Here is a 20701-nt window from a genome sequence, read left to right as displayed (position 1 = left end):
AAAACCAGGAACTGCAGCGGCCATTTGCTCCGAGCGTCTCGTCAGCCGCGTCTTGCCTTTTCCTTCTCCCTCAAGGTTCCTCCGCTCCCTTCATGACCAGTCCATTCTCTTGCATCCGTCCCGTAACATTTTCCTGCTGACCATCTCACCTGTGACGGCAACATTCCTCCATTCACTGTCAGAATCCAACATGTCCCAGGTCGAAGATGATCAGTACAGTGATGCTCCCGACACATTTGAGGACGAACGATACGATGATCTTCCACGAGGCATTGAGGAGGTTGAGGTCCGCAATGTAGAATCGCCGCACAAAGCGATTACAGATGTCATTACCGCCGAAGAGGACAAGGAGGAAACCAGGCCTTTACTTGAATCTAGTCATGGCGCTTCTCTGTCTACTACCGGGGAAGTAGAGCAGACTTCAGATGCTGCTAGCGCCCACAGCGTTCCTGCTGTACAGGTAACACATCGTCCAGATCCTCTTGAAACACAGCGTCGGCTACAAACAGCGTCACCATCTGCCAGGTCTGCCCGCCCACCTCCACCTTCCCCTGCTCGCAGTAGCCACTCTGTGCGACCTAGTACAGCTTCGGACGATCGCAGGGTACGACGTCGGTCAATAACTGAGGTATCCCGACTTGCTTTATTCTCTTTCATTATTTTTTTAGCTAACCTTTTTCTTTTTTTTTTTCAGGTTCGCGCTTCCAACCGTTTATCTGATTTTTTCAATAACCTCATGCATCGCCGTGATCCTGTTGCCCACACCGATGACACACTCTGTGAAGAACGACGTTCTACCGTTCATGGCAAAAAGAATGACACTTCCCGACCACCGACTCCTCCTGGACGGTCAACAACACCTCCACCTGATCTACCCCCTCCTTCCCTCCAAGAGCTTGGGCTCTCCCTGTCGGTGCTCACTTCCGATCTTTCTCCTTCACATTTCAGCACACCTCCTGCCAGTGGCGCATTTCTCTCCCCTCACTATCTCCTCCTTTGCCACGCGCAAGGATTGGATGTCCTTCCCCTCATTTCACCTCCTGCGCCACAGCCCTATGCACTTGTTCGTCGAGTGAGTTTCAAGAGTGTTGTAGTTATGGAACAGCGCGGAGTGTTGGTTGCCATAGCTGGCCGCCGCGATGGCGTGCGGGTCTATGCCCTGGAGGAGGTCAAGCGAGCAGTGGAATGGCGTATTGAGGTGGAGTTGCGCAGGGAACGCGAAAGGCAGCGTAGAGAGACCTCCAAAAAATTCCCTTCAGGCGTTCGGGACGCAGCAGAACCTCGCGATTCCACTGAGAATTTGCGTAGGCCTTTTTCATCGACGTCTCCACCAGGAGACTCTCATTCGGCTAAAGTGTCAAATGGACACCTTACTTCGTCTCCTGCGGTCCCACTGATACCTCGCACCCCAACAACTCACAGACGCCAGAAGACGCGAATGCCATCCGTACCGCCATCTGGCCATCCTCCTCCTTACACTTCTCCATCACCGGAACGACTTGCTAGTCAAGTCGCCAATCTATCTCCTCCCCGTTCTCGTTCAAGGGGTGCGTCTGTTTCTGATGTTTTGACAGCCGGTTCTATTCGGCGCAACACAAACGCCACAGTGCGACCCGAGGGTCCGGACGCCAAGGCTGACTGGGTCGAGTCAAGCGATGATGAAGCTATCAGTTTAGTAGCTGCTGGTTCCAGTGGCAGTCAGGCCCTTGATGAGCGCACGAGTGCTGCTGCTCAGACTTCGTCGACTATTCCAGTGCATACGACCCCGCGCCACCCTCGTCCAATGTCTATGTCACGAAGTAATCGACCTGCAAATTTAGATTTAACTATATCCCGCTCGAATACAGTGGTGCCTCCTGAACCTTCTCCTGCTCCCACTCTTCTAACTTTGCAACAGGCTTTGTCCCATTCGCCGTCTCGAGAACCCCACGCCCGCCTGCCAAGCACACCACTAGGCGACGACGACGACGACGACGCCGATGGAATCAGCCTTAGCCAAGTACTACAAGAGAGCCGTATACCTGATCTACCCCCTCCAGGATCCAGACAACCCCAGCAACCCATATTGATCTCTTCATCTCATCCTGTCTCTGCAGGAGATGATGAGCCCTCCAGTCCTCGGACATCTGACGCTCACTCTTCGGTCTCTGTCAGAAGCTTCAATGATAGGTCGCTTCCTGGACGTCGACGCCGGTGGTCGGTCATTATTAACCAGTCGAGTGAGTCAAATTTGGTCAATGAACAGCAACCTTCCACCGCCCCACCCATGAGAGAGCGTTTGCCAAACCTCTTAACGCGGTCCACATCTTTTCGTTCCAGTCGATCTACTTCAGGGATGAGACCATCTTCATCTCCCAATGATGCGTTATCTCTTCCTAGCCCCAATCCACCACCACCGATGCCCGATTCAGCCCCTTCTGTAATATCTTCCCACTCTTCTCGGACGTCCCGTTTCATTCCCAGAATATTTAGCAGCGCTTTTCATCATAGACGAACAGACGAGAGACCGTCGTCACCATCAGGGATTCCTGACGAGAGTTCCAAGCGGACCCTGGGAGCACCTCTCGTGGCCCAATCACCGCCTCCTAAATTGGAATACGTCAAACTTCCCGGAACTAAAGGTGCTTTATTGGTCAAGGCCGTAGAGACTGCCAAGAAAAGGTATGTTCAGCATGGTTGATATCTGTAAACTTCTCATTGTCTCGTAGTTTTTTGGCGATACTGTGCGGAGACAACGGCGAACGAGTTGAACTATTTGCTGGGACATATCGTACCGCTCTGGGTTTATCCAGAACCTTCATACTCCCCGATTCTCCCCGATCATTGGAACTGCAGCTACAGGGCGATGATTTGGTTGAGGTCTTCCTGGTTTTCTCCCAAAACGTTTTTGGGTTGGAGCCCGCAACCGTTCGGGTTCGAGAGGTTCGTATTGGGCGAGCAGAGCGGCGAGCGGCGAGGCGGCGAGCTCGTGAAGTACGAGCAACTGATGCAGGAGCCAATGAATCTGAACCTCACGTCGGAGAGGAAGATACCAATGTGAATGTCAGTATCGGCGTCTCGGTAGCTGTCGGTTCTACCGTCGTTGCCACGGGTTCTGGACCTGATGGTCAACAAACGCCTCCCCTGATCTCAAGCCAGCATCCCATGCATCCAATAGATAGACGAACGGCTTCTGAGTCGGCAACAGAACGGCCATCGACTCCACCTGAAACAACGACAACTTCAACTGTCGCACATCCTGAGGAAATCGTCGCTCTTGCCACTGCACAAATGGGTCCGTACACGACATTTCAGCAATTGTCGTTTGCTCCTAAGTTTCCCCTTGCATCCATCGCGGACGAATATGTCATTCCTCCGACGTATCCAGAATTCATCGACTATCGCAACGAGCATGAACCAGAAATGGGGAGTGGGTCCGACCTCTCACAAGTTCAATTCTCCCCTCCTGGTTTGCCAATTCCAACACCGTCTGCCCCGTCGAAATGGTATTACCGGGACCCGAAGAATATCATTCATGGTAAGCGTGCTACCTATTGAGTTACAGCGTCTGATGTCCCGTGAAGGACCATGGAAGGCTTCGTTAATGCAAGCATGGTATAAGGATGGTCTATTGCCTCCTGATTTACCAGTTCGTCGAGAAGAAGACTCCGATTTCATGCTCCTCAAGGACTTGAGATTACAGAGTGTTGATCCTACTCATCCATTCCGGACCGTCTCTCCACAAGTACAGGATATTTCGCCTCCTCCCTTATTCCAACCTTCTGATAAGCCTTTGCTGAAACCTATATCACTTCTTTCGCAACCTCGGCATTTTGGTCCTCCTGCACTCTTCTTTTCTTCACGCGGTGGACATAGCACCACAATCGTCGATAATCGCGGGCGATCTGTCTTGAAGGGGCGCTTTGTTTGGAGCAAGGATGCGCAGGAGGATTCAAAGCATGCGACGCCATTCAGAATGGGAGACGTGAAACGTCTGGAGGCTTTTGATGTCAAAGATCGTTCCGTACTCGTGGCCATGCGTCAAGGTGGGCTCGAAGCAGTCGATCTCAGTGATGCGTTGCTGAAACCAGGGGATGAGTCGCGAACGGCCTTACCCCAATATAACCCTTCGTCGTCCAATTTCAATCGGCGGGGACCTTTCGTTTGGAAAATTGGCACGCCCATTTCAGGATCTTCGTCTTCAGCGGTGCTCCCATCAAAACCTAAAATATCTCACTACAGCCATTACACATCCGGGAAGAAGACCAGTTCTGGTCCATCCAAGTCACCGGCTGGGCGAACGGAATTCAATGTTGGGCATATCGAGAGTGAAATGAACGATGAGGTTTTGTTTTTGGGTAGAAAGGATGATGAGATTTATATTTGCGAACGAAATGCGGGTTCTTTCCGAATCCTACGACTTTGTCCTAACGTCTAAATGGTAGTGGACATGCAGCACTCAGTATATTACTAGCATTTCATTTTGTATGATTATTTCCATCATTTTCTAAAGCAAAATGGTTTCTAATTTCGCATTTGGTAAAAACTAGCACGTGGTTGTGGTGAACGTAGTAACCCTAAGGTTGGTGCTGAGATAAACCTCAACCTTATTCTTGGGTTCAGTTGTACTATGGTGCATGTGTTTCCTTCTTTGCTCGGTTTTCAATACCCATCTCTTCATTTGACAGACCATATTTCAAGACAGCGACGGCACACCGCTGAAATTCTTCATTCAGAGTGACCTGCCAAAGGAGATTCAAGTAGAACTATGCGAAACCATTGCAGTAAGCCATTATCGAATTGTCACTTGAGGCAATACTCATCACCCAAAGATTTTGGGCGGCCGGGTCGAGACCAAAATACCTCGAGATGGTTTCATTTTGGTTTCGCCAGGCAGTTCAGAGGAAGATCGACTCCGCCTATGCTGGACCAATCCTGAACGACGTGGGCGCTTTTTCGTCCCGTATACATTCGTCGAAGCTTGCAAGATGGCAGGCATGCTTTTGAAACAGATATTCGTCGAGGACGGTACCCCAATGGCAATGCATATTCACCCTAGTGTTGCGAATATCAATGCTCGGACAACGCTTAGTGAGCGTATCGCAGTGAGTAGACAACATTCATCGATACGGCCCGGTTCGACGACTGTTGCTCTAGCACTCTGGGGGCAATCCAAATGCAGCAGCGCACTCTGCTCGCGTCATACTTGCAGATCCTAACACTGAAGCCTTTCAACATTTGATCAAAACCTACCAAGAGACGCCTGGCGTCTACGTTGAATCGTATTTGTGGGTCAAGAAGTGCATTGAAAGGGGAGTTGTTGCCTTTACCCCCGTGGTATTCAAAAACCCAGGTGGGAGACGTCCGGGCGAGGAGTATGCTTTCATCCACTCAATATTTCGTTGGCTTATTTTGTCACTTCTCAGACGAATGTCATTTACCGATAAAGATGAAGAACTGCTTGCTCATTGGATTGCCGCCAAAATCCCCTTTAAAGAAATTGGCGGACGGACTGGCAACCGACTGTATCAACAGTTATGTGAATTGGTACAAGTTCTTCATAGATGTCATTCGGTTTATTCACGATAGGATCACAGCATTCCGACCCCGAATATGCATGGGTCACCCGCCACACATGGCAGTCGTGGCGGGAGAGATATAAAAAGAACGCTGCCCGGTTCGATAACATGATTGCTGCCATCGTTGCCGAAACCAAGCCAACACCGGGAGAGAAAGGGCAGTTTGGGTATGTCCGTCGGCCAGAAAGGAGGAAACGCGCGAGAAAGGGTGTACCCAAAGATGAAGAGTTCGATGAAGAGATGACTGAGCTTCATGCTGAAAGACCACTCAGTAGTAAAATGGGGACGATACCTGATAACCAGCCAATCGCCGGGCCTTCTAACATTGGTTTTCCGCAACTTACCTCCACCATGGATGCCCAAGGAGGACCTGCGGCAATGTCGGCAGCACGGGGTGGTCCTATTGAAGAGGAACTTGACGAAACTGAGGGTGATTGGGCCGTTCGAGTTGGGAATGCACCACCTCCGGGTTGGGCCAAACGTCGAGCCTCTAATGACCTTCACGATGGACAGCATCTGAAGAAACAGAGACAAGAGTGGGTGCGTTGTGTTGGTTGTTTCATTTTGGTATTCATTTTCCCGTTTAGTGAGCCACCTGCAGCAGAGCAAGGTTCTATACCACATCAAACTGTTGTTAAAATTGCCAATATGCATGTCATCGATTCAAATATCCGGGATATAGCGAAGGAATACAGGTTTACCATTGAAGAGGTGCAGGAATATTATGATAAGTGTGGGGAGATGAGCCATACACATTTGCGGTTCCAGAAGATGCGTGAAATGTTGACAAACAATTTTCCGGACGACAACATACCTCCTTCACAATAATAACATTCCTAGGCGTAGCAATGACGCAGTCCTGGTTATGATTATATACTGAACTGCCAGTAGAAGACTAGTCTCTACGAGTGTACGCAACATTAAATTACATTGAAAACTTATTATCTGCGGCTCGCACTGGTGCAGAGGGGCTATTGAACAATTTTTGCTTCCTAGAAGTGATAATAGAACTTGTAGCCGACACCTTCGAGAAATATTAAATGAAAAACTTACTTTTCACCAGCAGCTGCTGATGGAAATGAACCAAAAAGGTCGGGATGTTTTGGCAGTGGTGATTCTCTGAAAGGCGACGATTCAACAAGGGATCTTGTTTGAAGACGGACAGACATACTTGAAGTAAGGATGATCAAGCGCCTCTGAAGCTGTTATTCTTCGTTCAGGATCATAGAATAAGAGAGACATTAGTAGATCAAGGCCGGCCGAGGTCAGATACTGAAATTTCTGTCGAAACTGTGGTGGCTGAGGGGAAGGCAGGTTGATTGTCTTGGCCAAAGGGAGAGAAAAATACTCGGGCCAGGAGTTATGAGTGGGTGGTCCAAGAAGTTTAAATATCATCGAAAGAAGTTCCATTTCTGATTTCGCTTGGAACAAGGGTTCTTTGAGCAGGAGCTCAGCAAAAATGCATCCTACAGACCACAGGTCCACAGCAGTGGAATACGACATTGCACCGAGAAGAATTTCAGGAGCGCTATGACAATAATTGCATCCGGAATACTATGAGTGATATAAGGACACACCGGTACCAAAGAGTGACCACTAGCTGTGTCATTCCACCAACGCCGACAGGGTCACCGTACCGCCGTGCCAAACCGAAGTCGGCCACTTTGATTGTTCCCCGATTGTTCATGAGAAGATTACTTGTTTTTAGGTCGCGGTGAAGGATCCAATTCGAATGGCAATGATCCACAGCAGATAGCAACTGAAGCATAAGCGTTTTGATCTCGGATTGGAGAAAGGGTGCAGGCATCAAGGTGAGAAGGGATTTCAAGTCATGTTCGATGAAGTCCATGACAACAAAAACTCTGGTATGCTCGAATAAGCGCATGCAATGTGGGACAAGCGCAGAAACACGTACTGGGTCAATGTGTCTCCGACGACGACTTCGCGAACGCGGACAACATTTTCGTGATGACAAGCCATCAATGCATTGACTTCTCTGAGAGCTGTTATAGGAAATCCATTCTTTTCCTCATCTAGCTTCAGTTTCTTCAATGCGACGATGTCCCCAGTTTGCTTGTCTCTGGCCCGAAACACGACTCCATATGATCCCTCCTCTATTTGATTGAGGCGCTCGTAGCAATATACGGACCTTGATGGAAGTATAGAAGGATGTTGAGTTCGTGGAGGAACATAGACGCAGTGTGATGGTCTCGTCGGATGAGCGATCGCGATGGACGGGCTTGGTGACGGTCGGGGAACCAGCCTGGCCTTTACGCGACGCTTTGACCGTGGATGTGACTGAAAGTCTTCAGCAGCATCATCGCCTTCGTCGTTCCACTTGGATCGTTTCCTAGACGGCGTCAAGTTGCCAGCCGACATCAGAGTGGAGAGTAACCAAGTTTGGATATACACGATTGATTTCATATTTCTAACTCACGAAAAAGAAAAACAATATATATGAAGGTCTAATTGGCACGAACTTTTTCATCCAGACATTTCAACAAACCAAACCGAGACTCCCCAACCGGCCACGTCTCGGGTCTACACTTTGTAAAGAAAGGTTGCACACAAACCCGCCCGATAGACACAAACAAATCCTCAAGTATCCATGACAGTCGGGGACCCGTCAACTCGATTGCGGGTTCCGAGTTGATCTCGAGTAACTGAATCTGGAAAGCAAATTCAGATAATGGCTGATGAGTGACCAAGAAGTCGACTCCGAAAAGCTCAAAGGCGTTCGGTAAGGCCTTGTAGAGTCATTAGTGAGGGTAATGAATATGGATGGGTCCAGCACACTGACCTGGAAATGAACAGGATTCTGAAGTCCAGCTTTGAACGTCTCAGCTAGAACCGAGCTTATTTGCCTGGTCAAGTCAGCTACATGTGACTCAGATAGCTGAATGTTGGTTTCATCAACTCCAGACTGAATATGACATCCGATGAGTTCATCGAGCAGTCGCACGCTCTCCTCGCCGCGATGGGTTTGAAGCGAGGTATTCGTAAGGTGAGGCGTTAAATCAACTGACCCGTTCTCCCCTCGTTCGGGTGGTGCGTAAGGAACTGCGGAGAATAAGGCCAAGATTCGCTTGCAAACGTAGAGTTGTAGAGCTCCTGACGCAACGCAATATACCCTGAGATGAAACTGTTAAAGGAATGGCCATCACCACGTCGTCCTCGTCTAAAGGTAGTAGCTGACTTTGTGGCCTTGCAGTTCCTTCGGTATAAACAAACCGTCTATTGAGACCTGCGCTGGGTCAATCAACAATGGATTGGGGAGATATTCCTTATATTATATTATTAGTATGCAAGATGCATACATACAAGAACTCACCTGTATAACAAAGTGACGAAGTTGAGATGTAGCAACTGCTGTGTCATCATCCTCGTCCGAAGATTGTTCACCCTCAAAACTTTCGAAGATCTGCAGCAGCGAGCTTTTGCTATTGAAAAGTCTGATTCCATTTCCGCGATCCGCCATACCGCTGAATACCATTTTAGACTTGTATGTCACGACCGGAGGGAAGGGTACTAACGGTTTCAAAATCCACCATCTGCACGGGTCGATGTCAAGGATACTACTGAGATCCCAGAGATCATCAGCTAAAATCTCGTCCAGCTCGTCAGCAAAGGATATTTCGAGCTCAAAAGTCTTTGGTACTGCACGCCCGAGGATGGAGCTTGGATTTTTTGTAAGATAAGAGTGAATGGTGCATGACAAGAAGTGTTTTCGCGTCAGAGCCTTTCGAAATGTGTAGGCAGAGGACAGGACGTCGCTATGATGGTCATGAGAATATGTGAGCTCGTGGTCGATTTCGTCGTATGTCGCCCATTGCAACACGCCATTTTTTGTAGAATTGGGTAAATGCTGCACAATGACTGGTGAAGGGTCGAGAGACGATAACGACTTCCGTACCAGCGACGCAGTCAAGGGAGCACTGGGCCAGGAAATGAAGGCGGTAAAGGTATCCATCTACCAGGCTGAGGTTGTTTGCTCGTGCGTCGCGTCTGATATTGATCGTCCCTTCGACGTCCCTTTCACCTCGTCGACCGCCAGCTGGCATGGGCAGCAACTATGTCTTCTCCCTGCAGCCCACTTTTACTCAGGGATTGATATTTGGCCAACTGTCTATCCTGGTCCTCTTCGCTCTCATCCTAAAGTACCTCTTTCTCGATTCGACAGAATACCCATTCGAAACATCGTCTTATCATCCACGGGTCAACAGTGATATCGCACTCAGAGGCCACAAAATAAAGTCTTACAACACAACGGAACAAGCTCAGAACCAACAAGACGAGTCGGCAGAATGGTTCAACATTTTGTTGCAACAAGTTACGTCCCATCCTTTTGTCTCACGACCAGTTCTGTGACGTTTGCCTCAGGTCGTAGAAGTCTACCGCTCCAAAATTAAGAACGATCTTACCGGCGCAGAAGGCGATGAGGTTGCCAGAAAGCGTGTCGAAGACTACGCGAATAGAATACGGCCCGTCGGGTTTTTGGTGAGTATGTTAGCTTGATGATTGCATCCATGGCTAACTACCCAATACCGTAGGACTATATAAAGGTCCACTCTGTTGACCTTGGGACTTCCGCGCCTCACCTTTACAACGGAAGACGAACGTCGACGAGCACCTCGGCAGTGAGTTCCTAATGATACCATATCAACGGCTTCTCAATAAGCTGTAGGAAACTGAATTCGACGTTACCTATGAGGATTCTATATCAGTAACATTATCCACATCATATCTGTTCAACTACCCCATGACTTCATTCGCTCGTCTTCCTGTATTCCTGACGATATCCCTATCAATTTTCAAATCATCCGTGAGGTTTCGGTCCCGAATCATGTGAAATATCAGCTGAATTTCCGGTTAGCTAACTATCACACCTCCTTTGCCCACTTCGCCGGTTCCCGAGTTGCTCATCTCATTTTCTCCGAATTTTACGCTGGATCTTACTACCACATCACTGATGGGTAGCCGGGCAAAATTGGCCAACGTTCCCAAACTGCATGAACTCATACAACATCAGGTCCGTCGAGTCTTTGCTTCACGTGCGAAATGGCCCGTTGCTCTGCCGGGCTTGGGGCGTTTAGCAGAACCCATTGTGAAAGAGATAAAGAAAGAGATGGCTGAGGTGATGAAACCTTGACTTAATGGTGGTAAGTCAAGTTCAAAAACTAGCTTGATGGACCTTGTGGAAGGATGTCCAATTGTAGATGCATTTGTATCCTATTGTAACGTTTAAATAAATGACATGTATCGAACCAGTGATGACCATGCCGTGACGTAACACGTGTTGCTTGCTTGCTCTAATCCACTATGGCCTCTGTAGCGTCCAATGTCGTCTTCGATGATATTTTCACCATAAGCTCCATCGACAAGGAGGGAAAAAAGTTTGACAGAGGTCAGATGCTGCAGCTGCCCCGTCCTGCACTCGTTCACGCGCATTTACAGTGTCGCGTCTTCAGGCTCACTCCAAGAACTACGATATGGACATGACTCTCGATTACAACACCGAGCTCTTTCCCCTCGAGACGGGCCAGCATTTTGCTCTCGCCCTGGCTTCGTCACTTGCCCGCGGAGGGCAGAGAACCAACACGACTGATGGTGCAGCAGACGAAGAAGAGCATATTTGGCGACCTGACGGCAAAGGCCAGAGGGGATTGGAGGAAGACTACGACTACGTGATGTATGGAAAGGTCGGTTCTGCTTATTCCTCGCGCATTCTTCATCTCATTCTCCATACAGGTGTATAAATTTGACGGCGGAACGGCTGAAATTGTGTAGGCAATCGTTTTGCTGCATAATTTATTTGACTTGACTGTCTTTCAGAACGGCGTACGCTTCATTCGGGGGCCTCTTGATGTCGTTAACGGGCTCGTTTAGACATATGACGAGCATTGTTCTTGGAGATCCCATCTATCTCTTGATGCGACGGTAGTGATGCATGTAAAAAGTAGTAGTACACATGAAGCTAATGCCATCAGCTAATATACAACGAAAGCAAAAATGATATACAGCATGTGAACGGACGGTCGAATATTACGATTAAAAGAAATGTGAGGTCAAGATAAACCTCTCAATTCACGCTGCCTTTAGGTAACGCAATTTATCGATGACATCTGCCATGTCTGCCTCACGGGTAGTGTGTCCGCCATCGAAACCCCAAAATCTACGACCAGTTATCTGTACATCGACTTGTACGTCGGGCGTAGACCGCTCTTCTATCGGAGGAGCTGTTGTTGGTACAGACGAGGACATGTCCTGGTAGGCAACGCCGAAAAAGCGAGATAATTTAGCGGCGCGACGCCTGCGCTCCCGGAAGGCGGAAGTGAATGTGAAATCGTCGACGTCAGATAAGTCAGAGACAACATTGTCAGAGAGGTCCTTGGAATGAGGCGGCATTCGCTCATCCTCAGGACTTGGAGAAGGGCCGGCCATCAGAGAAGGTGTGGGAGGTACGAGGCTGTGTGTAGAAACGTTAGAAGAGAAAGAGTGTCGTCTGGATAGAGGCTGGGCATCATCTATAAGTATTAATTCTGAAGGCGGGTCCTGCCCAAAAACCTGTCATTCACAATGTCAGCAAAGTCATGCAATATTATAAAGGTGACTTTACATACCTGCGCCATCTTTCTGGCACGCTTGACGTTGAGTAACCTCTGCCGTGGTGATATCTCACCCTCCTCCCCAAAATTGCGATTATACCGCTGGTGAAAATCAAGCGACTCTTCAGAGCCACCTGCACGCCCTTGCTTGTGTGAGAACAAGGAGCGGGACCTCTTTAAATCCTTGGCTTTGGAATCGTCTACTTGACGACCCGAACCCGCTGTGAAATCAAAGCTGCGCATTCTAGCAGCTTTACGCTGAACTAGGCGCCCTGTACGCCCATGCCGTGGAATGGGAGGGACGGGAGGCTGCTGACCAGTCGTTATGTCCTTGGACCGCCCAGTGACTGCGTGAGCAGCAGCCGTAGACGCCAGGGAGGACACGGAATTACTGGGCATTGTGGGAGGGTAGGTCTCCGTCTGAAAGGACGGAGATGGGCTGTCAAGCAACATATCCTGCTGCGGTGCAAGCGTCCATCCCTGTGCAGTTTCGTTAATCTGGGGGAGGGCAGGAACCTCCGCTTGCCTCAAATCAGGCTGAGAGGTGTATCTCTTGCTTGCCTTGGGGCTACCCAGTGAGGAGGAAGCGGAAGAGGCGGAGCGCTTGTGACGAAACAGCCTGGGGGGAGCCATCGCCTGGTCTGAAGATGATACTTGGCCAAAAACCCTGCTCAGCTTTCTCGCCGTCTTGAGAAGCGTCGCCTTGTCATTTGATCCATCCAGTTCGCTTGTGGTCAGTGGGACAGGCCCGTTGGATTGGGGTCCATTGGCATTCATACAAACGGAAGCAGAAGAACGAGCCAGGTACGATGAAACCAGGAAAGACGAGTAAAATGAAACAGTCGGATGGGGCCGAGGTAGACCACTAGTGTCGCCCCTTACGCGCTGGAAGCTGGAGTAGGAATGAGAATCGTTTGTTTACGACCTGCCCCGGGCCCATGACCACCACTCACAGATGGTTGCCATCTGAATGGGGAGTTTGAAATGCCTGGTTGCCAGGTGCCAGATCGCTCCAGAGAAGGGATCACGACTGGAGAGGAGCTACTTTGTCGAGACAGTCCACATTTCAGACCAAGAGATGCAAGGAGGGGGGGAAAAGTACAGGGATATCCTGGAAATCCTGTAGGAGAAAAAAGTATAGTTCCCATAGTCCCATCAGCAATTTTTTCGTGCCATGTACAACACTGTCTGAGCAATCTCGCGCAGCTTCCAGATATATCGGGCCGCTGCGAGTTTCAGAAACTGAATGGTAACCAAGTACATATAAGTAATATTTCACACATTATCTTACAATATTTTATTTAAATAAATAATGTACGTAATAAACACAATAAATTCATCCGCAATAATTTCAATCCCTACTGGTAGCCATGCCTCTCTCGTATCTCAACACAATGGTAGAAGGGAGACGGACCAGCGATACACGCTGAGCGCACCTAGTTTTGTCCCACTCCTCTGCTTCCTCCACGGCGGTATAATACTTTTCATGTGTACGTATTTCGTCACTAACACGGGACGACGACGGTCCCTCGTTCCTTGGTACTGAAGAGGTCGAGGTATTGACTTCGGGGAAAGGGTATGAGAGCCATTCTGAGGCAGATGCCTTGGGGGATTCGTACACTTGAGAGGAGCTCAGAAAATTCGATGAGGCTAAATCATCAGATGATGGCCATTCCGGACCAAAATCTAATGCAGAATGGAACGATTCGCAGGTCGATTCAGGTCGATGAGTTGATGACGCGCGCCTGGATATAGACTCTGGAGATTGCGTTTGGTCCTTCGAGTCATGGAATGATACTGTCATTGTGGGAATCGTACTTTCACGTGGTTGTTGGCTTTGAAGCATCTCTGCAGCAGCTTTCAACGCAATTTGCTTGGTCCGATTCCATTCGCGACCCTCCGCCGCAAGATCCCGAGAAAGAACCGCACGGTGGCAGGCCAACTTGGTGAAATACAAACGTTCCTGCATAATGCGTTTCGAAATGCCCTGGATGGCCAGGAGAAGGCGATAACGGGTATGTCGCTGGAATGGGGTGAGGGTGGCAATATTGCGAACGAAACGAAGATCAGAGTCCAGTTGTGATTGGGAAGCAGAGATCCTAGAGTCTAAATCACGTATCTTCGACAAAATGACATTGGAACGTGAAGGAAGACCTGAGATATCACTCCGTGCAGAATCCGATGGAGTGATTGCAGTCTGACTTAAGTCCGGCTCGTCAGCGCGTACTAGATTATGACTCCATCGGCCAGCAGAAAGATCAGCTTTCACCTGATCAAAGGTGGCCTTGAACTGATCAGCTCCTTCAACTTCAGGGGCCACAGGAACATTCTGCTCTACGACATCGTGATCGTCCATCAACGTTACCTTCCGCTGCATAGAAGGTGTCATCGTTGGAAAATCTGGTTCAACAGAAAGAGAACTTGATGGCTCGTGGGATCCGCGGCCACCCCACTTCCGTACTACAGGCGTAGCTTGATTTGTGTGTCGCAAATCATGTAGATGTGAAGTAGCTGCTGCTACACCGGTCAGCTTCACATCTCCGCCTGACATCCCCATCGGTCTTATGCGGACGCCAGCAGATTTGAAGGAGCTGGCATAGTTTATGCGGGATACCCATTCGTTGAGATCTTTGTCATTCGAAGCTTGGAGTAGGAATTGGCGACCGTCGTGCATGACAAAACGGAAAACATCGCGGTGCTAGCAGTGATGTGAGATACAGATCAACGAGAGCTGAGTAAAGCATTACTTTGGTATAGAATTCGTCCCAAACGGCAATGCAATCCTTGACGGAGATAGACTCATCGGGGTTAAAGACAGTTGCTTGGGGATAGATGACTTGGCCGCCAGATGACGAATCGGAACTACAACCTAGGGTATTTGCCCAAGTCAAATCACGGAAAAAGAGGAGCTGTGAACCCGTCAAGACAACGCTCATCGGTCTCCATTTCCGATGTGTTGATTTTTTTCCGCCTTCAAGTGTATCGTCTTTCCTGGAGAGTACACCTGCTTTAGTCACTCGGAGAGTACACATCTCTCCTGAAGGAGACGAGGAATCCGGTAGGCCGCCGAGAGGTCCAATTAATGGACTAGGTGGACTACCCATACCGAAAAATGGGGCGGTTAGGCGGCCATCGTAGCCAATTTCGACGGCAGTTGCATTAGCAAATACTGACTGCAATTCGTCGTCATCCCAGCGACCATTTGTTCCTTCCCACGAGTACGGATGAGAGGCAGGTATGTATCTTTCAACATCGACACGGAGGGCATCGAGAAGGTTCTACGATAGGAAAGTGTGAGTTGGAAATTTTCGTGGTAACATACGTCTTACATTAGATATCAGGTAATAAGGATCGACCTTGTTTCCCTTCCCTAGAAAGCCAGATCCCGAGCCATTGGAAGCAGTGCCCGACACAGACGGGGTGATCCTGGATCCCCCTGAAACGAACCCTCGTTGCCCGTTGATATCTAAAGGATCTTCTACAAAGATGAATGGCGCAAACACAATGTTGTCATAAAAACACTGCTATACGTGCTGAGATATGCTTGAATAAGATAACACAACGTGACTCACGTCCAAGACTTCAGAAGATACACCCGGCAATCTGGTATTTTTAATGTAATCGGCCTTTGTCATTTTGCGTTTGTTCGATTTGTTAAAAGCATCGGTATGAAGCATAATCAAACTGAACGCTAAAATATATGGATGATCTGGATAGCGTTAAGAACATTTAATGACGAATGACAGTTACAACTACCTTCGGACGTAAACAGATTCGGATGACAGCTAACATATTGGTGTGCAAAAGCCTCCATGACGCGATCAATTTGTTGAGTCTCTCGCGGAAGGCCTACGTCCATTAGTAGCCTCCGGAGCGCAACATCTAAGGGGTCCTTTGCGAAGTCAAACCTGCTGATATAGGCACGAAGCGCCTGTACGTGGAAAATGTCTGCACTGAGGATATTTAGTCAATTCCGCGGTGGGAGCTGCAGACTAAACACACCTTGATGCGAGAACCCCTGCCACTTCTGCTTTGCTGACAACCGCACAGAGTCGATCCAGATAGACTTCGGGCGATTCGTCATCCACACGAGGTCTAGGGATGTCGACAATTTTTTGAAGAGAAGGACGAGGGGAATTATTGTTGCTAATGACAGGCGACGAGCTTGACGACGATGTAGATGCCAAATGACTTGAAACCAAAGTGAAAGGGGAGGAAGGTTGAAGAGAAGGGCCAGAGGATGAAAACAGTAAAGATAACGATAACCTATGAAGTAATGGAGGGTTGGTTTGAGCGCGCGGTCTACGGCTTTGATATTGCGATTCCGGAGGCTCAAGGTCATGTCGCTGGGGTAAAGGAGGGGGTGGAGAGGTATTGGACAGAGGTGATGATGTAAAATGAGAGGAATCAGTAAACAATGAACCGACTAGGGAAGTATTTAATGGATCTGCGGTTGCTGGGCGGCGTGTACGTCGACGGGCTTTTGAAGGCGCCAGAGCTGAGGTTGGGGGTGACTGTTCGGGCAATGTGAGACGACTGTTTGAAAGACGTTCAGAATGGCTCCTGGATAAGCCTCGGGTATGGGGGGTATGCTGATTGGCGGACTGGCGATCTGAAGCAGCTGAATGAGAAGCATCCATATTCATGAAAAAAGGCGAACCAGGTTGGACGGATGGCAGAGGTGTATACAGATTATTAGAATTGGGTGAAAACTTGGGCGGAGTGGGAAGGTCGGATGCCGGCGTCTTTTTGCGCGTCCAAAATGACGCCCGACGAGACAAAGTCTTTGGAGGAAGATCTTCGTTTCCTTCTTTCACTTTCGCCTTCCCTTTGGAATCTGACATACCAAAGCTAAGGAATGTCGATGCATTCAAAGACAGCCCTCTAGTCCTCCGACGTTCCCTGTTGGTGCCATCACGCGTATCTGACGCGGATCTCAGCTTCTGAGAACTTTTCCATTGACGGAGTGCTGGCCTGCTTGCAGGAAATGGCGAGGTAGCAAATGCAACGGTGTTCACTTCGGAAAAGGGTGATGAAGGTGATGACCGGGTAAGGACATGTGGCAGGCCGACGCCTAATGAAGCGTGTGCCAACGCTGCAGTTGAAGATTGCGATACGGGTAGAGCTTCAGGACAGGGTCTTCCATCAGAAGCAGGGAATAAGGACGGAAGCATACTCTCCGCCATAATCTCCTCCACCGAGTCTGGTCGCGACGACGGGCCTGACGGTGAATCATCTTCGTCCGTAGGCGTTGGAGGGAGGTCCTTTTCAACTCGCAGAGGTACCCATTGAGAAGCAGTAGGACGGCCTGCTGCAACGGGAGCGACGTGTTTTCTCCACAGAGGGGAGATGAGATGAGTAGTGGTCTGAGTAGTGGTGGTGGTGACCACCTCCGTTGTCATCGTCGTCGTCGTTTCATCCGAATAAACGACAGAGTGAGTTGTCGATTCCTCGTATGGAGGCGGTGACTGGTGCTGGGTAGAAGGAGACACGTCTGCCGCTCGTCGGTTCTTAGCGAAGGAAGATATTCGTGGAACCATGAAGGAAATTGACGTGAAGGCGTATTCAGTTGAGAATGGGTACGGAGAAAGCCATTCGTTGTAAACAAGGGCTGCTCAGTAAAGACCGCTGCCCAAATGCAGCTCAATCCTCTGCGGCCTGGATATCGGCGTTTCACTGCGTTATAGTGGGAGAAAAGGGCCCAATAACCGAACGGATACAATCCCAGAATAAGACAATTGGAAATTTTAGGGCCGTGCCTTGTGCATTTCAATCAACTCTCAGGTTTGTAAATTTAAATCTACAAAAGTACAGAGCACCGGACAAAATCACTACTAGAACACATCTACTACATCTGTTCATGGCTTACTTTGCTTTCGCTTTTCCTTTTCTATTCTCTTCTTTTTTGTTTCCAGAGTGGACCGCTGCAACGCAACTTAGTATGTGCCCGACAGCGAGAACATTACATACCTCCAGGGCCTTCTTCTGTTCGCCGTACTTCATCTTCTCATAGAGCTTTTTCTGTCGGTTACTCATCATCATCTTGTTCATGTCAGATTCATCGTCGGTGTCATTCGTCGTCTTCATCTTTTTCCGCGATTTCTCCACCTCCTTATCGAACGCACCTGGATCCACACCCGCAACTTCAGCAGCCAATTCAGCAGCCCGCAAAGCAGATCCATCTTCAGCTGCTGCCGCCGCGACAGCTTCCAGCGCTCGTTTGTCGGACCGTTCTTCCGGAGATTCCTCGGCATCGTCGACTTCAATGTGATCCTCCACTTCGCTTTCTTCCTCGGCAACTTCCTGTGCCCCAATTCCTACTGCAGGATTATAGGCACCCTCATACTCTCCGAAGGGGCTGAGATGTGGTGGGAGAGTCTTTCCCTGTGCGTACGGCTCCTCCAGTAGAATGTTTCCTGCATTAATACAGTCGACAACCCATTGAGGTTGTACGTACTTTCTCCGAAGCCGTCTTTGCCGTTCTTCGGGCGTTTCATCTGTTCGTTCAACCACCGGCCTGTCGATGATGACGTGTGTGATGGAATCATCGGAGGAAGAAAAAGGCGATCCGTCTCCACAAGAGGACTCCCATCCAATTCGTCCACCAAACGACCGTACGAGGAATTCAAATATGGGTCTTGAAGTCTCCCGAGATAGGAAAAATGTATATGGCGCGAAAAGAGAGGGTGTCGAAGACTGAGGGAGAGCCTCTAATGATTTCAAAGTTTGTAGGGACGACGCAGAAAGTGTATCCGAAGCGGAAACATGAGGTATGAAGTCTTCATCAGCTTCCTGAGCCTCCCCTTCGGGACTTGGCATATTCACATCAACTCCTTCAATCCCAGAACCACCTGTAGTCATGCTCTTGATGGTTTGCCGGACGTCCTTGGTTGAGACTTTACGACCATCGACGTCCACTACTTTGAGACTCGGCCGTGCCGATGCACCACCATTCTGAACTATTTCCTGGAGGCTGAAGGCACCCACTCCGGCGCCTCCATCATATTTCTTCATGTCCAGTGGCGGAGGATATACGAGTCCAGCATCCGTATAAAGCTTGAAGAAGACAAATCCAAGAAGAGTCTGATAAAGCTCCAGGAATGTCAGCATAACGCGTACATCCACGTCGGTGGGAATCTGTCAAAGACAGTTGAAATAAGAGTTTCTCAAGAAAGAGGAACGAGCCAAACATTTTGGGTGAACTGATACGGAACCAACCAGGTCACCGTCTGGTCCATGACTTCCGCCTGGTAGTAGATACCCTTTATTGATAAAAAGGCCTTTCGTAGTGACTTAGAGCGCATGGTGTAGAGTTGCCATTCAGCTGACAAACGAGAGCAGTTTTCTATGAGAGACGGCGGTATGCGAGGATTGGAGGGCAGAGTTGCAAATAAAGAAATCATGCACAGGGCATCATCAATGTCCCTCAAAGCATCGATGAATGAGGGATACCTGAGCAGACATCGTGATTAGTTCAATAGTATTGACGAAGGAACACGCACCTTTCCTTGATGATATGGTCCAGCCGATACACCGGCCTATTCTCTTCCAGACTTTTCGCGTCACTCCATTCCCCTCTACCAAGTGCACGAGACAGCTTTTTGGCAAAAGCCTTGTGCTCCCGCAATTTCTTCAGAACAGGTTCATGCGCCAGGAAGGCTATGTCCTTCGCATAATAGAATGTGGTCGGGGCAGAGGAACCTTTGTTAGCGCGTTTTTTACTACGAGGTTCGCGAGGAAATATCCCTTCAAAGTAAAAGGACATTATGACCAGTGAAAAGAGCAGGAGCTCAACTTACCTTTTAGTATACATAATCGTCGGAAATCAGCCAGCGAGCATTGAAGACGCTTGACCGCGGACGAGCGAGTTACGTAGGCTTTCGCTGCGCCAGCTTTGCCCTTTTGCCTCAAACGACCCATTTTCGGTTGAGATGAAGGTCGAGTGAAAAAATGCAACTTCCCAAAATGGACGAACAGCGAACACGCTCTGAAAATAAACAACCAAACTTCCTTCCCACCAACTCCGACCTCGAACACAATGAGGTGAGTCGAATTCCCTCCCTTCGAGTTGTCTCATTTTTCCTTCGCAGCCAATACGTCCATGTTCCAAAATCCGAATTGGACGAGGTGCAACTTCGTCAGCTCGAGGAGCACGAAATATCGCAGGGCCCGCTGTCAGTTCTCCAGCAAGCTGTCCGAAACCATGCGCAAGTTCTCATATCCCTACGGAACGACAAAAAGCTTCTCGCTCGAGTAAAGGCCTTTGATCGGCATAGCAATATGGTGCGTCTTTATTTACCACTGCTCTTCAAAGGCCTCAATACCTTTCTTTCAGGTACTGGAAAATGTTAAAGAGGTATGTTCTGTTGTTGGTTTTAGCAGCCAATCACAGCCGATTGTCTCTCAATAGATGTGGACAGAAATTCCGAAAGGAAAGAACAAAAAGCCTGTAAACAAAGATAGGTTCATTAGTAAGATGTTCTTGCGGTGAGTGTCGCCTTCTACTTCATAAAATTTGCGATGATTCATACATCTACT

General features: G+C 48.9%; 10 protein-coding genes across 10 annotated transcripts; 5 read left to right on the top strand and 5 right to left on the bottom strand.

The window, feature by feature from the left end:
* The first annotated feature begins 7 nt into the window (after positions 1 to 7).
* BT62DRAFT_927665 (uncharacterized protein) lies at positions 8 to 4454 on the top strand. Its single transcript, XM_043185315.1, has 4 exons — positions 8 to 628; positions 695 to 2661; positions 2709 to 3517; positions 3564 to 4454. Exons 1-4 carry the CDS (start codon positions 191 to 193, stop codon positions 4415 to 4417), a joined length of 4068 nt encoding a protein of 1355 aa, XP_043043856.1. The 5' UTR covers positions 8 to 190; the 3' UTR covers positions 4418 to 4454.
* Positions 4455 to 4701: 247 nt separating this feature from the next.
* BT62DRAFT_507766 (uncharacterized protein) lies at positions 4702 to 6703 on the top strand. Its single transcript, XM_043181194.1, has 6 exons — positions 4702 to 4763; positions 4812 to 5084; positions 5137 to 5354; positions 5406 to 5526; positions 5577 to 6098; positions 6160 to 6703. The coding sequence occupies exons 2-6, from the start codon at positions 4968 to 4970 to the stop codon at positions 6238 to 6240; spliced, it is 1059 nt and encodes a 352-aa protein (XP_043043855.1). The 5' UTR covers positions 4702 to 4763; positions 4812 to 4967; the 3' UTR covers positions 6241 to 6703.
* On the bottom strand, positions 6369 to 7952 carry BT62DRAFT_943261 (Pkinase-domain-containing protein). The gene is made up of 5 exons (XM_043187868.1): positions 7474 to 7952; positions 7136 to 7420; positions 6730 to 7086; positions 6612 to 6677; positions 6369 to 6550 (listed from the first exon to the last, which is right to left on the bottom strand). Exons 1-5 carry the CDS (start codon positions 7935 to 7937, stop codon positions 6484 to 6486), a joined length of 1239 nt encoding a protein of 412 aa, XP_043043854.1. The 5' UTR covers positions 7938 to 7952; the 3' UTR covers positions 6369 to 6483.
* A 40-nt stretch (positions 7953 to 7992) lies between these two features.
* Positions 7993 to 9551, bottom strand: BT62DRAFT_1072441 (tubulin-tyrosine ligase). Its single transcript, XM_043178854.1, has 5 exons — positions 9092 to 9551; positions 8890 to 9040; positions 8755 to 8841; positions 8359 to 8700; positions 7993 to 8305 (listed from the first exon to the last, which is right to left on the bottom strand). Exons 1-5 carry the CDS (start codon positions 9526 to 9528, stop codon positions 8024 to 8026), a joined length of 1299 nt encoding a protein of 432 aa, XP_043043853.1. The 5' UTR covers positions 9529 to 9551; the 3' UTR covers positions 7993 to 8023.
* On the top strand, positions 9552 to 10827 carry BT62DRAFT_1072440 (maintenance of mitochondrial morphology protein 1). The gene is made up of 5 exons (XM_043178853.1): positions 9552 to 9887; positions 9939 to 10055; positions 10109 to 10195; positions 10243 to 10380; positions 10432 to 10827. The coding sequence occupies exons 1-5, from the start codon at positions 9618 to 9620 to the stop codon at positions 10705 to 10707; spliced, it is 888 nt and encodes a 295-aa protein (XP_043043852.1). The 5' UTR covers positions 9552 to 9617; the 3' UTR covers positions 10708 to 10827.
* A 50-nt stretch (positions 10828 to 10877) lies between these two features.
* BT62DRAFT_1072439 (RNA polymerase) lies at positions 10878 to 11518 on the top strand (the record flags this gene model as incomplete). The annotated part of the gene is made up of 4 exons (XM_043178852.1): positions 10878 to 10962; positions 11013 to 11257; positions 11307 to 11341; positions 11391 to 11518. The coding sequence occupies 4 exons, from the start codon at positions 10878 to 10880 to the stop codon at positions 11497 to 11499; spliced, it is 474 nt and encodes a 157-aa protein (XP_043043851.1). The 3' UTR covers positions 11500 to 11518.
* Positions 11489 to 13408, bottom strand: BT62DRAFT_927662 (uncharacterized protein). The gene is made up of 2 exons (XM_043185314.1): positions 12179 to 13408; positions 11489 to 12122 (listed from the first exon to the last, which is right to left on the bottom strand). The coding sequence occupies exons 1-2, from the start codon at positions 12938 to 12940 to the stop codon at positions 11643 to 11645; spliced, it is 1242 nt and encodes a 413-aa protein (XP_043043850.1). The 5' UTR covers positions 12941 to 13408; the 3' UTR covers positions 11489 to 11642.
* Positions 13409 to 13417: 9 nt separating this feature from the next.
* On the bottom strand, positions 13418 to 17628 carry BT62DRAFT_943257 (uncharacterized protein). Its single transcript, XM_043187867.1, has 6 exons — positions 16166 to 17628; positions 15920 to 16116; positions 15736 to 15872; positions 15493 to 15684; positions 14911 to 15441; positions 13418 to 14861 (listed from the first exon to the last, which is right to left on the bottom strand). Exons 1-6 carry the CDS (start codon positions 17563 to 17565, stop codon positions 13515 to 13517), a joined length of 3804 nt encoding a protein of 1267 aa, XP_043043849.1. The 5' UTR covers positions 17566 to 17628; the 3' UTR covers positions 13418 to 13514.
* Positions 17629 to 17942: 314 nt separating this feature from the next.
* On the bottom strand, positions 17943 to 20116 carry BT62DRAFT_943254 (uncharacterized protein). Its single transcript, XM_043187866.1, has 5 exons — positions 19963 to 20116; positions 19666 to 19909; positions 19354 to 19615; positions 18134 to 19300; positions 17943 to 18087 (listed from the first exon to the last, which is right to left on the bottom strand). The coding sequence occupies exons 1-5, from the start codon at positions 20081 to 20083 to the stop codon at positions 18022 to 18024; spliced, it is 1860 nt and encodes a 619-aa protein (XP_043043848.1). The 5' UTR covers positions 20084 to 20116; the 3' UTR covers positions 17943 to 18021.
* A 12-nt stretch (positions 20117 to 20128) lies between these two features.
* On the top strand, positions 20129 to 20654 carry BT62DRAFT_884191 (uncharacterized protein; the record flags this gene model as incomplete). The annotated part of the gene is made up of 3 exons (XM_043182791.1): positions 20129 to 20446; positions 20499 to 20519; positions 20574 to 20654. 3 exons carry the CDS (start codon positions 20129 to 20131, stop codon positions 20652 to 20654), a joined length of 420 nt encoding a protein of 139 aa, XP_043043847.1.
* Positions 20655 to 20701: the final 47 nt, after the last annotated feature.

The sequence above is a fragment of the Guyanagaster necrorhizus genome, assembly GCF_019112545.1.
Source record: "Guyanagaster necrorhizus MCA 3950 unplaced genomic scaffold BT62scaffold_4, whole genome shotgun sequence".
NCBI lineage: Eukaryota > Fungi > Basidiomycota > Agaricomycetes > Agaricales > Physalacriaceae > Guyanagaster > Guyanagaster necrorhizus.
This window is presented reverse-complemented; position numbering and strand designations above follow the sequence as displayed.